This window comes from Epinephelus moara, chromosome 8 (assembly GCF_006386435.1).
Source record: "Epinephelus moara isolate mb chromosome 8, YSFRI_EMoa_1.0, whole genome shotgun sequence".
In the NCBI taxonomy this organism is placed as follows: domain Eukaryota; kingdom Metazoa; phylum Chordata; class Actinopteri; order Perciformes; family Serranidae; genus Epinephelus; species Epinephelus moara.
In genome coordinates, this window is record NC_065513.1 from 9092232 (window position 1) to 9105400 (window position 13169).

A 13169-nucleotide genomic window follows, 5' to 3' on the forward strand; every position below is an offset into this window, starting at 1 on the left:
TATGACTAAGTCATGGTATGGTATGCTGTACATAATCACGGAAACTGTCAGTGTGTCATTCTGTCAGTCAGTCATTCTGTCTGTCCCATGTTTTTCTACTCACTGACGTGGTCAATCTATGTGAAACTGCACATAGGCACTGAGGATTGGCATAGGTAGAAGGTGACAAAGCTACCAATGGGTATGGACTCGTTGCTATTACTGACTATTACAACATATCTGAGTTGGACAGGGTAGCAGGAGATGAACTACAAGCTAAGCGGTCGAAAACAGTACATTTCTTTGTATGTGATGCACTGTTGCTACATGTTTTGACGGATTGCTCGTGTTTCTGCCCTTACACGCACAGGAGTTGTTGAACTTGAACTTGCTGAAGCAGTGTCAGCATGAAATCTTGTGAAGTGTAACCATATTTCAAAGTGTTTTGCTCTCTCTGCCACTGTCACTGAGAGCAGAGCCTGTGTGTGTGTGTGTGTGTGTGTGTGTGTGTGTGTGTGTGTGTGTGTGTGTGTGTGTGTGTGTGTGTGTGTGTGTGTGTGTGTGTGTGTGTGAGACAAAGAGTGACAGAGCTGACCCCGCCCCTCGCCCATGCAGCAGGCTGTGAGGCTCTGACACAGAGAAATCTCCTCTGGATTAAATAGCGAAAATGCATCATGGACAAATGTCTTAATATTATTGCAAATTTGAAACAGAGTTGATGAGATAAAAATCTGTACAAGATAACATTAATGTAACTTAAATAAACAAAATATCTTCTGAATTTCTCCAATACTGATAGCAGAACCGTTAACGTTGGAGCTTACGTTGGAGTGAAAAAAACTGAATTTCCCCTCAGGGGGATTAATAAAGTATATAAAATTAAAAAATTAAAATTAAATTATCAATACTATGGTCTTAAATAATTTGTCTAAGGGGCTCGTTTAATACCAGGTTTCAGTACCCATCCCTAATTGAGAGTATGTGCATTAACAAGGTCCCATGTCTCCCTGCAGCTGCTGGGCATCATCCTGAGCTGCGTCTTCTGGAACCTGCTGGTGGACATGAGTGAGTCGGCCGACATGGTGGACTTCAAGCTGAAGAAGGCAGAGGTTGATTACAGCCAACTGGACCTGGCCGGTGCCGGTTGGTGTATGTGTCTGCCGAGGGACGGCGGCTACCTGCCCGTCCCTGCTGCTGAGCCTGATCTTGACCCCATCGATGTTCACCTGGAGAAGCTCAAGAAGCAGCCGCCTCGCACACATTCCCAGCTCCGAGAACTGCAGCAGTCCAGATCGGCCACTGGGCTGGACGAGGTCGACGTTGGCCGGAAGCAGAAAAGGGAACACTGAGCGGTCTTTTTAACCCTTTCTTGCCTTTTGGGTTTTTGCCTTTTTTTTCTGTCATTGTAATCATTGCATTTGTTGGAGTTGTGTTGCACTACTTAATGGTTGAACCTGTCAGTCGTTGGATCAAGAGGAATTTGGTCAGTTAAAGGGATCAAAAGTACTTTGGCACTTTGTCAATGAATTTGTTTACAACAAAAATTGAAGGAACAACATGCAACATTGGCTTTTCAAAAAACATTTCTTTTGTCTTGTTTGTGGCCGTTGGTACTCAAAGATTTATGGCATTATTATCACATTTTATTTCGTTTGTTTTTTTTAGCCTTTGAAATTGAGCTATGTCTCATGTGCTAAAGCTTACCTCAGGCTGTTTTGAAAATAGCCCAGTAGTCAGAGGACAGTACTATTTGGTGTGTAAATTTATGGTAGCTTGAAAAGAAGTTTTTCAGTGTCAGAGAAATAGGAATAGCCAAGTATGTCTTGCGTGTAGCGTCTGTGACGGATGTATACAGTTTGTGCATTATTTGTTTTTATTATGATTTTAATTTGATTTTGTGCAATCAGTGTACATTGTAAGACTGGTAGATGTGGAATAACATGGGATGCATGTTTTGTACTGTATATAAAGTAAGTTAAAAGAAAAAAAACAAAACAAAACTTCAGTTTACATGTTAAGGCGTGTGTCCATATGGCGTTTGTTTCTGACAGAAAGGCACATCATCAAAAAGTGCCTCCAGCATCTTTTTTGATGACACTACATTAACAGAGGGTTCACTACACAGCTTATAACAAGCTTACAACACATACAGTGATAGAAGCACAACACTAATCCGCAACATCAGTGTCCGGTCCATCAGCTCCCACAAATGGGATTATCTGGAGTGGCCACACAAAAACTAGGAGTACTCTGAAATTAAAAAAAAAAAACAAAAACAAGAAAGAAAATCGCTGGGTGCTTTGTTGTTTCTTCAGGCCGCTGCATGCAGCCACATACGCTCTCTCCTCATTGGTAACAATTAAAAAAAAAAGATGCTGGTGCTCAGAAAAAGAGCGCTATGTGGACACTCAGCCTTGGGCTCTCATCAGGGGGGCTTCAGTCTATTCCATTTCTAAACTTAACTTTTTATTCCATCTTTTAATGGAACAACTAAAGGGATTATCCAGACTACAAATCCAATGACAGGCTACTCTATGATGGTTTTTTGTATCTGAGTTATGCACTGTTTTGAGCTTCCCCCTAGCTCCTGCCTTGTATCAGCACTACTGTTCTTGTCAATAAAGCTGAATTTGTCTACTGATTTTTGTGCTGAGTTGCTCTGCATGTAAACATAATGAAGATGCCATAAATTTAATATGCAAACTAAAACATTTGTCCTGCCTTTAGAGATTATTTGTCACTTGGCAGTTCTCACTTAACGTAAAGGTGCACAGTGGAGTTTTCTTGTAAACAAACAAAAGTTTTATGTACATTCAGTGTCAACAAAACTCACTGTGTGTATATTGAGGTCTAGCAAATGTTTTGAATTTCCTCATAAAACGTGTGCAAAGCTGATTTTAAATCCATCATTGTTTACATCTGTGTTTACTAGCTTTTAGTCTTCTTCTTACCTGCCTTTGTTGGCACATTGTTGGTGTGTGGATCAGTGAAATAGTGGGAAACCATTGGCAGGTGTGTGCACTGCATCATTCAGGTGTGGCGCAAAACGGACTCCATGGCGCTACTAGAGGTCAGTAAAAGTGTTTCTAAAAGGGAACTTAATATCTGGGCATTACCTTGTCATATAAATTCCTGTTACAGTAATGTATTAAAAAAACAAAATATAACAAAAAACTGATAAAAATCATAGAACTCTGTCGCCTCCCAAACTACCAACTGCCAGAGGTCAAATGACAGCTCTCCTACTTAAAACGGTAAGAAAAGCAACTGCAACACAAACACTTAACAAAAATAAAAAGAACGAGACTTGCAGGCAAGTATACTGGGATCCAGGGACCTGATGCAACTGGAAAGCAAATGTTTACCAACCAGGCACAATCAGGAGGCCAAGAGCATCATTGCATAAAACTTAAACAGGTGGTTGAACACATTTGTTATAACTACCTTCTTCTTGCAGGGCGCACTGCCAGGATCTGATCCAACCTTGGACTGAACTCTTAAAGGTTTGACATTCTGGGGGCGTCAGTAGTGTAGTGGAGAGTGCCAGCGCCCCATGTACAGAGGCATTGCCTCGCTGCAGCGGTCGTGGGGTCGAGTCCAGCCTGCAACCCTTTGTTGCGTGTCAGTCCCCACTCTCTCTCTGTCTCCCCATTTCACACACTGTCCTATCCATTAAAGGCAAAAGCTCACAAAAATAATCTTTAAGAAAAAAAAAAAAAAGGTTTGACGTTCTGGGCAATATGCTTATTTGCTTTCTTGCAGAGAGTTAGATGACAATACTGATGCTATTTCTTGACCAGTAACAGTCTCCAGACAACCAGTGGAGATGAGAAGTTACCAGTCCTGAACAATAAATGGCACACAGTGTTGGGGAAGCTTTGCAAGCATAGCTTTGCAAACTACCAATTATTTCACACTGGAGGGAGTTGAACAACAGGAAAGCTACGCTAAGGAGGAATCTCTTTTTATTTGGAAAACTGTGGTAAAATAAACACAAAATACAACCATTTAAATTTGTATGGCCCTCCCCTATGCCAAAATAAAAAAAACATTAGTCCTCTTCCCAATCATACATAATAAACAGTCCCTTACAAAAATAAAGTTAACTGAATATATTCATTCATTCATCTTCTAACCGCTTCATCCTCTTGAGGGTCGCGGGGGGGCTGGAGCCTATCCCAGCTGACATTGGGCGAGAGGCAGGGTACACCCTGGACAGGTCGCCAGACTATCGCAGGGCTGACACATAGAGACAAACAACCATTCATGCTCACATTCACACCTACAGACAATTTAGAGTCACCAGTTAACCTAGTCCCCAATCTGCATGTCTTTGGACTGTGGGAGGAAGCCGGAGGGCCCGGAGAGAACCCACACTGACACGGGGAGAACATGCAAACTCCGCACAGAAGGGCTGCCACACCCGGGATCGAACCAGGAACCCTCTTGCTGTGAGGCGACAGTGCTAACCACCACACCACCGTGCCGCCCTAAGGAGGAATCTAGTTTGATTAAATAAAGCCACTTACAACACTCACAAGATTCCCGCACATTTAAATTGACAAAAAATGTAATAAACAAATCCATGACTTTTCTATAACTTACAATGATTTTTACTAATCCCATGACTTTTTCAGGCCTGGAAAATGTTTTTGTGAAATTCCATGACTTTTCCAGGTTTTCCATGACCGTGAAAAATATGTTTTTAGAAAAAGTTGTTCAAACCACTTCATAAAAAACATATCAATGTTCTTGTAATTTGAAATTATAACAACATAATACAAAAAAAGTCCCATGCCAGCAGAAAATGCAACAACAAAAAAAAAAAAATCTGTCCTTTTATGGCCCAAAATTGTTTGTAGTTTCAGTAGTTAACTACACAAAGATGGCAATAAAGTAATTTAATTCCATGAATCACTATGCAAACATGAATGTGGAACACTAGCAAGCAACTGCAAAATGTAAAACTCTTAGTTTAATTACATGTAGTTTACTCCCCAACACTGCCAACACATAACCTTCTGTAAAATGGCAATTTCTTTTCCGGCACTTTCTACACTGGTTTTTGTACGGATTAATCAACAGAAGCATAATTAAATAACTCCAGAAGAAAAAAAAATTGACCTGTGTTTCTGAATTAACAAATCATTTTATCAGAATTATGAGAAATGTTTTCATGGGGAAAAAAAGCTGCTAATTTTCTGAATTAACAAGACAATGTTGTAAATTTGAGTTTTTCTTCTGTTCTGATTTTCAGCTTTTCAGGCTTAATTTGTGGCTGAATATAATTTTTAGCTTTTTAAAATATGAATGGTGATAGTGAGATACTGGCATCAGCATTTGCAGTAGTGATGAAATGGCTAAAAACAGAAACAAAACTAGCATCAGGTGGACTGTATTCATAATAAATACGCCACAATAATATAAATAACCAGCGCCAATTAATCAATCATTGATAGTGTGTGTATGAGGGTGACTTCACTACAAGCTGATTGGCTGTAGAAACAGGTGACGTGCTTTACGTTCTAAAACCAGCTGCTGGTGATTTGGCCAGCTGAGTTGCAGGTAACACCATTAACTGGCTTAAGTCGAGCTCAGACTGGCCAGTTCACACTGCTGCAACTTTTCTCTGCAGTGTTCTAAAACCGTTTCGCATCCTTGTGAATCTTTGGTCTGAACTGGCCTTTACAGGTGCTGGTAGGCAGATGTCACTTTTCGACAGCAGCTGGTTATCTGCCCTGTGCCAGTGTTTGTGCTGATAAGTTTTCCTGTATAGGTCTGTGTCTTCACCAGGCGGCAGCCTCCGGTGCTGAAAAATGCAGCCAACATGAAGTGCCAAAACTGCAGTTCTTTGTATGGCCACTTGAGACTGGCTCGAGAAACCAGTCAACCAGACCCCCATGTTAAAATGCTCAACTTTACAGAAGAAATAAACATGTTTACAGCCTGGTACAAAAAACAGGTTAGGTCTCTGTAGCTAATTTTCCCCTTCATGACAACTGCACAAGGGAGGCAATTCTTTTTATAACTCACCCATTTACATTTTATTGAGGCCTAAAGTTACACAGAATTAAGGGCGACTTTGAGTGAGAGTTTGTCTGCTGGTAGTGTCCTCAGTGTCTCAGTCAGATCCACCCCTTCACTCCTCTGCAGCGCCAGCCTCACGCCCAAACATTGTCACTTCAGGCTCCAATAAAACATGATGTTGACAGCCGCAGTGCTGAAGTCGAGGCTTCAGACGGGAGTCTGCAAACCAATGGGTGGTGTCCATGGTGACGAAATGTAAGCTACGTCAGTCATCATTTTTACAGTCTATGGTCTTCAACAAAACTATTGTCAGTAAATCATTTTGTACCTAATTCATGCCTAGTGAATTTTCTCTTAATGTCAGCAGCACTGTTCTCACTGTTCAAAACTTAAAAATGTTAAAGTAAAATGTTTGACAAAAGCTGATCTATTTATTTATTTATTTATTTAAATGCACATTAATCACCATTTCACTTTTCACTTCAATGAAAATGTGCCAGAGTAAGCTAATGAGCTAATCTCTCCCTATTCTTGTGTTCCCCCTCCTCTGTTTCACACACAGCACCCTTAAAGCCCTCTATCTGGATGAGATGCACCAGCTGTGTTAATTCAATTCACAGACATCATCATCATGAGGATCAAGAAACAGTGGGTGAAATAATTATGGCAAGGAGGTGAACTGCATCAGCTAAAAAAAACACAAAAACACTCAACGGCCTGAGAGCAGGATGTGCACACATCCAAACAAGCTGTGATTATGATAATATGGACATGAGTTGTTGTTAGAATCAGGAGGGGAAAATAGACACATTCACACAGTGTCCACACCCTTATCTGTCAGGGAACAGGCTCGGGTATTTTCAGGCTCAGTATCAATATGGCTTGTTGCACATCCATTGAGCTCAGATAATAATATGCAATGTCCTGGATTCTGGGAATTCAAGTTTGCTGAAATGACTCTGTCAGTGCAGCAGAGCAGCACATACTGTCAGGAACCTACAGCCATATGGTGGAGAGAGCTGGTGAGAAGCAGAATTACAGAGAGACTCTGCCATTTTGTTGTGATCATTACATCATTTTCATCGTCATTACCAGTATTAGTGCCATTACGATCAAAAATGACAACAGTGCAAAATTGCTCTCTTCAGTCTTTTTATTATCACAGTTTATTGGGGATGGATCCAGACACTGTAAGTGTTGGGGGCTCGGGGGGAATGATCTCCCAGGGAGAGTTCTTCAGATTTCTGGCAGCTATATGCACTATTTTTCAAGCCATTTGAGATAATACAGTGCCTAAAAATCTGTACATCATTTGGTAAAAACATTATAGTTAGCAAGAAAAAAAATCATCCCGTAGAACCTACATCATATTTTGTATCTAATTCTTCTCCAACTGTCTTTATCATTCTGAAACCAAAAACACAACAAATGTTGAGGATGACTAATTTTCACTCCTGCTGCCAAAGAAAAGAGGCAATAATTGTCTGATGATACTATTTTCAGTTACATAACATAGGGTAGAGCAGGCATTTGGCATAAACAACATTACTAATCTTAAAACCTATTTTTGTTTTACTATGCTGGAGTCGAGTTCACAGAATGAATGTTTCACTGACAAATCTGCAACAATTGAATCTCTGCTGTGATAATCTGGGCTGGACTGCAAATCAAGGATCCCCAACAAGACCAAGTGAATGAGCTCTGCAGTACTCTGAATTCAATATTCAGCCAACAGAGGAACATTTACTCAATTACAATTAATTTCTTTAGGGGGTAGCATAGAAAACATTAAGTGCTGGAGCCCCAGACGACAACAGGGTTTCAACTTGTAGTGCCTACAGCATTATTTTTTTATTACCTTTAGTAAAATGTAAGTGAAATCAAGGTCTTTTCCTAGTCTCAAGCAAAGTGCTACTGTTGCCTAAACCTAAGACAAGAATCTGGCTGTGAACCCGAGGTTCTGGTGTCAAGGTCCTGCATTTTGTACACCCAACTCCAACTGCCTCCTCCTGCAGCCTACATGAATGTAATGTCTCTAACCTTCATCCAGGCAACAATAACACTGTGGTGACAAACGCTTAAGAAGGCAGTTTAGTAACATACAAACATAATTTCTAGTAAACAGGGTTGTACTGCTTTATATACATGTAACTAGTGCAGATATCTGTGGTGGAGTAAAAAGCACAATGTTTACATCTGAAATGTGGCACAGTAGACGTATAAAGTGGCATTGAAATTCTCATGTACCCCAAATCTGTACTTCAGAATGGAACATGAGTAAATATTCCGAATTACTTTCCACCACTGCTATGAACAGTGAAATACCTCTTAATGACTACTAGGGGTCAGACTGTGGGTAAGGGGGAATAAATACAGTAAATCAATAAAAGCCTATCAAAGTGACACACATTACAGTGTTCTATAATCCCTGTAATAGTGTGATATGTGAGTCTGACAAAATGTCCCCTATGAGAGAGACAGTTTTCTACAGCTACCTTTCTTCCTATTGTAATGTCTATTCTTGTGTAAAGAACATACTAATACGCACTATCATCAGGCTCTGGCATGTTTGTGAGAAAGCTCCAACTCCTATCTTTTGTGCAGGACAGACAAATGTCCATGTCTGTGTGTACCCTTGATTGAATTACTTGGGTATCTGGCATTAGTTACAAGGAAAGCTCTACCAAGCAATCTGCAGTCAGTTTCACACTAAATGTTCCATGTGCTGTGAGCTAAAAACACAGATTTGAGACTTTGACCAGAGGCTTCTCCGTCAGGGTATTACGGCTGCAGTTATCTTGCACTGCGTGGTTACACAGGGGCGTCTCATCATATGTATTCTGTGCCTCATTCTCCTGCTTAACCTCTTTATAGTTGCATCGCTCTTTATAGCTGCACCTCTTCAGATCTGCAGTCCCACTCCATTAGCTTTTAACAGACTACCTTTAATAGCCTCTCTCTAGTCTTCTCCACACTGTGAGTTTGCACAATGTGAGGAGAAGCGGAGGAATTATCATCGACACTATCAACTGAGCAAGCTTCAACTGATTTATTGTTAAGAACTGGGAGTTTTTTTAGGCGCAAAAAGTCGCTGTCATTCGTCATTTTGAAAACTTAAAGTGTCCCCCCTCTCACACACTGACTGCAAATAATCTGTCTCCAGTGTTTGATAGATTTTGTGAGTTACTTTCTGATCAAATGCTATTATTCACTTTCTATTCGGTGTAGCTATTTTCACAGCGTGCCCCCTCTACCTCCATTACAGTTACTGATCTTCTCCCAGAAGGCCTTTTGATAACGCAGAGAGAAGGGTTTGAATTGCTGCTCTTAGTTGAAGATGAGCGTATGACCATGTAAATGCATCTAAAGCTATTAGTATACTGTAATTGTGGCACTACACCTCGGCCAAAATACATTATCATCTGTTGTCTTACTATGATGGATTTCATGGATTGCAATAATTAAGCTGTCATCCACCCGATTGTGAATCACCAGGCCACAAGATGGAGTGGCTTTTATTTTCCTCTATTATATGAATCAAGATTACCTAAGTACCTATAAACAAGGTAATAATGCTCATAAGTACAGAGTATGCAGAAACATTGCTTATACTGCTTCATATGCTTAGTATACACTGGAAAACGAAAAGATCATTTCTTATATACTTAATGTCCCTACAACTTCAGGGTTGATGAATGGCCGCCCATTTAACAGTCATTAAGGACACCATGTGGATGAGTTAGGAGTGACAGTTTAACCCTCCCTGGAGAAAACATTTAAGAATGGGACTGGAAAGCTAATTTCCACCATAACCATACATCCTTTAAATATCTATAACTACAGCTAGAACATATAGACATTCTTTTTATTTGCTGAAAACCCAAGCCAACAAAAGGCCTAGTGCTTATGATCAAAAATAGCAGCATTAGTTTGGCCATGTTTCATTTTGCAAGCAGATATTAAAATATTTCTGTGGCCTTTGTCTCAGCTGCAGTCGGACTCTTCAGTGGAACTGTGATGAGTTTGTTTCCTAATTGCAAGACGGCAGCAAGTGGCCTTGAGCGTGCTCAGTGGTGAGGAAGATCAATAATGATGATGCTCTCACAGTGGTGGAGGGCTCAGAGGTTAAAGGGTCAGTTCACACAAATCACAAAACAGGCATATTTTCCACACATTCTTGTGGTAGTTAATAACCACGTAGATAATTTTTCTTTGCTAAAATCTTGTCGACATTTAAACAACAAGGAGTAAGTGAAGCAGTTGCCTTCAGATTATTATTATTTTTAATTTCAGTGAAACATTGTTATCCATATATAATGGGTAGTGGACTCCTCTTCCAGCAGGGAGCCCTTGCTTTGAGTTCATTGAGAGGTGAAGGGAGATGGAGAGGCAGTGAAGGACCTTTCTAAAATAATCATGTTCCATGATTATTATGAACGGTACCATCAGACATTGTGGCTCCCAGTAAAAAACTACAGTTGCATAATTGATCCACCACCATGTTTAACCTTTTGGAAATCCCTGAAAAGTATCCTACACCCTTACAAATAAAGGTGTCAGCTAGAACCATATGGGGTTCTTTGGCTTGTCTTCATGAGGCTGGCTCCAGAAGCCAGTCAATCTCCATAGACCCCCATGTTAAAATGCTCAACTTTACAGCAGAGATAAACATGTTTATGGGAACTGCCAATTGGTTCGACAGCCCATTGGTTCGACATCCCATTGTTCCGACCATATTAAACTCATTGTTCCGAAGTCCGTTCCGAAATCATCATGATGCCCTGTGGTTAAGATCTGGTTAGGTTTAGGCACAAAAACCACTTGGTTAGGGTCAGGAAAAGATCATGGTGTGGGTTAAAATGAAAAAGAAAGTGACAAACACATAAGCCGTGAGCCTGCTCCGCCTCAAGCCGGTCGTGGCGCACCATACGACAGTCGGACTAATGGGATGTCGAACCAATGGGCTGTCGAACCAATGACGTGGACCCCATGTTTATAGCCTGGTACAAAAATTGGCTTTGGTCTCTACAGCTTATTTCACCATTTAATAATGTCACCTTTCATGACAACGGCACGGCGGATGGATTTTTATAATAATATAAAAAATGTATATAACTCACCTGTTCACATTAAAATAAATCTAAAGTTACGCATAATTAAGGGTGGTCTGCTTTAAGTAACAGACTGATAAGTCTGCTGATAATAACCTCGGCTTCCCAGTCAGAACCACCCCTCGCTCCTCCAAAGTGCCAGCCTCTTGCCCAAATATGGTCACTTCTGACTCCAAAAAAAACAAGATTGCAACAGCCAAGATGCTGAACTCGAGGCTTCAAAATGAGAGTCCACAAACCAATGGATGAGGTCTGTTATTTTAACAGTCTGTGGTTCCAGCCAAATCACCCCATGAGAGGTTCTACAGAAAACCCTTCTGTGGTGTAATGGTTCCACTCAGAACTCACTTTGGGGTCCTTTTCAGAACCTTTGTACCTCTTGAGGGTGCTAACAAGAACCCACCCGGGGGTCTATCAAGAACTCCTGTATATTCAGGGATTCATCTAGAACCCACTAAAAGTTTACCCATAGATCTCTCTCCCTCTCCCAAGTATTGGAAATTGAAACTCTGTTCCAAATTAGAACTGAATACAAAGTGCTAGGTACCTGTAAAATTTCAGCAAACCATGTGGTATTGTATGTCATAAATTGATGGTAAAGATGTCAACTATGGCAGAACACACGTGAAATGACTTGAGGAGGATTCCAGATACATCTACATTTAATTATACGATGTGAAACCCAAGTAAACATTTGAATATTTCAGGGTGATGATCTTTTAACACTCATGATGTCAACAATCCTTGAAGAACTCTTTTTTCAAAAATGGGTTCTTTGGATGAAAAGGGTTTGAATGTAACGTGTAGTCTTACAAAGCACCTCTAAAGAACCCTCTTCTAAAAAAAAGGTCATTGGATGAAAAGATTCCTTAGTTTAAAAGAAGAACCCTTAAAGCTATAGTGCGTAACTTCTGTCGCCTCCCAGCGGATAATGCGTTATTACAACTAATAAGCCGGCGGCACTTCCATGTACACAGAGTAACACTCGCCACACACCGTGTACACAGAGTAACACTTGCTTTTGTGGTAGGATCCACTTCTGAACCGTGTCTCGGCCGCTTCTCCGCCATGTTGCTTTCTCTTTCTACCTGCGCTCTACCTCTATATGACACTCTCCGCTCTTCCTCCCCCCTCCCAGCATTTCCTGTGTGCCAGCGCGGGAATGTCGCCGGTCGACACGCATACTAAAAAAATAAAAATACCGCGAGATGTTAGAGGAGCCGATCGGCTTAATCAGCATTGTGTCATCTCCTCTAGTAGTGGCTTGGGTGAAACGGACATTTACGGACCTGTAGAAGTTACGCACTATAGCTTTAAAGAAGCCTTTCTTTAAAAAAATGATTTCTCAGAGCATATAGTAGCGTTCATATGCCCAGTGATGGCATTTCTGGGTGATTTAAGCTGCCTGAAAATAAGAATATATGGCAGGTCTGACTGAGATACTTAGTGATTATATCATAGAAAAGGGAGAGTAAAAGGCTTACGGTCAAAAGCTCGCAACAATCATAGTGGACTAAAAGTTTTTTGGCTTTCTTTATTCCATATCCATACCTAATAACTACCAACAGTCATGGGAATGTCATCATGTGCTCTTTGCAAATGCTTTGTTAGCATCCAGCTGCAGAGCTAAAGACTTTTGAAAAGCCAGGTGTAGAAACTTGATAGGATATCAAAAATGGTGACCTTTGCTGATCAGATATGGTCGGTAATCTCTCCAACTCTGAAACCATTTTTAACCCACAGTATGTTTTCACAAGCAGCATCCTGTAGCTACCTATCCTTTATCACTTTTTCCACAGTGCCATATATTGACCTGCTGGTACAGTATATTGACAGGATTTCTATCGGTGGTTGGTGTCACCATATTCTGAAACAACTTCCTGCCTGGAGCTCTCTGCTGAGTCCTAGTTTGCCCATTATTGAACCAGTCATGAGAGAGAGAGAGACAGAGCGTGAGCCAGACAGACAGACAGACAGACAGACAGACAGAATGACAGAATGACAGACAGAGACAAATAGAAAGGAGCTTTCCTCTTTGCTGAGTTTGTACCA

The 13169-nt window shown here is 40.8% G+C and overlaps 1 protein-coding gene across 1 annotated transcript in view; it reads left to right on the top strand.

Annotated features, from left to right (window-relative positions):
* zgc:110329 (uncharacterized protein LOC550500 homolog) overlaps nt 1-2618 on the top strand; it is a 31139-nt gene extending 28521 nt beyond the window's left edge. Inside the window, exon 8 of the mRNA XM_050051793.1 lies at nt 993-2618. Within this exon, the coding sequence (XP_049907750.1) occupies nt 993-1328 (336 nt within the window). The 3' untranslated portion in view covers nt 1329-2618. The remainder of the gene's footprint in view (nt 1-992) is intronic.
* The last annotated feature ends 10551 nt before the right edge of the window (nt 2619-13169 follow it).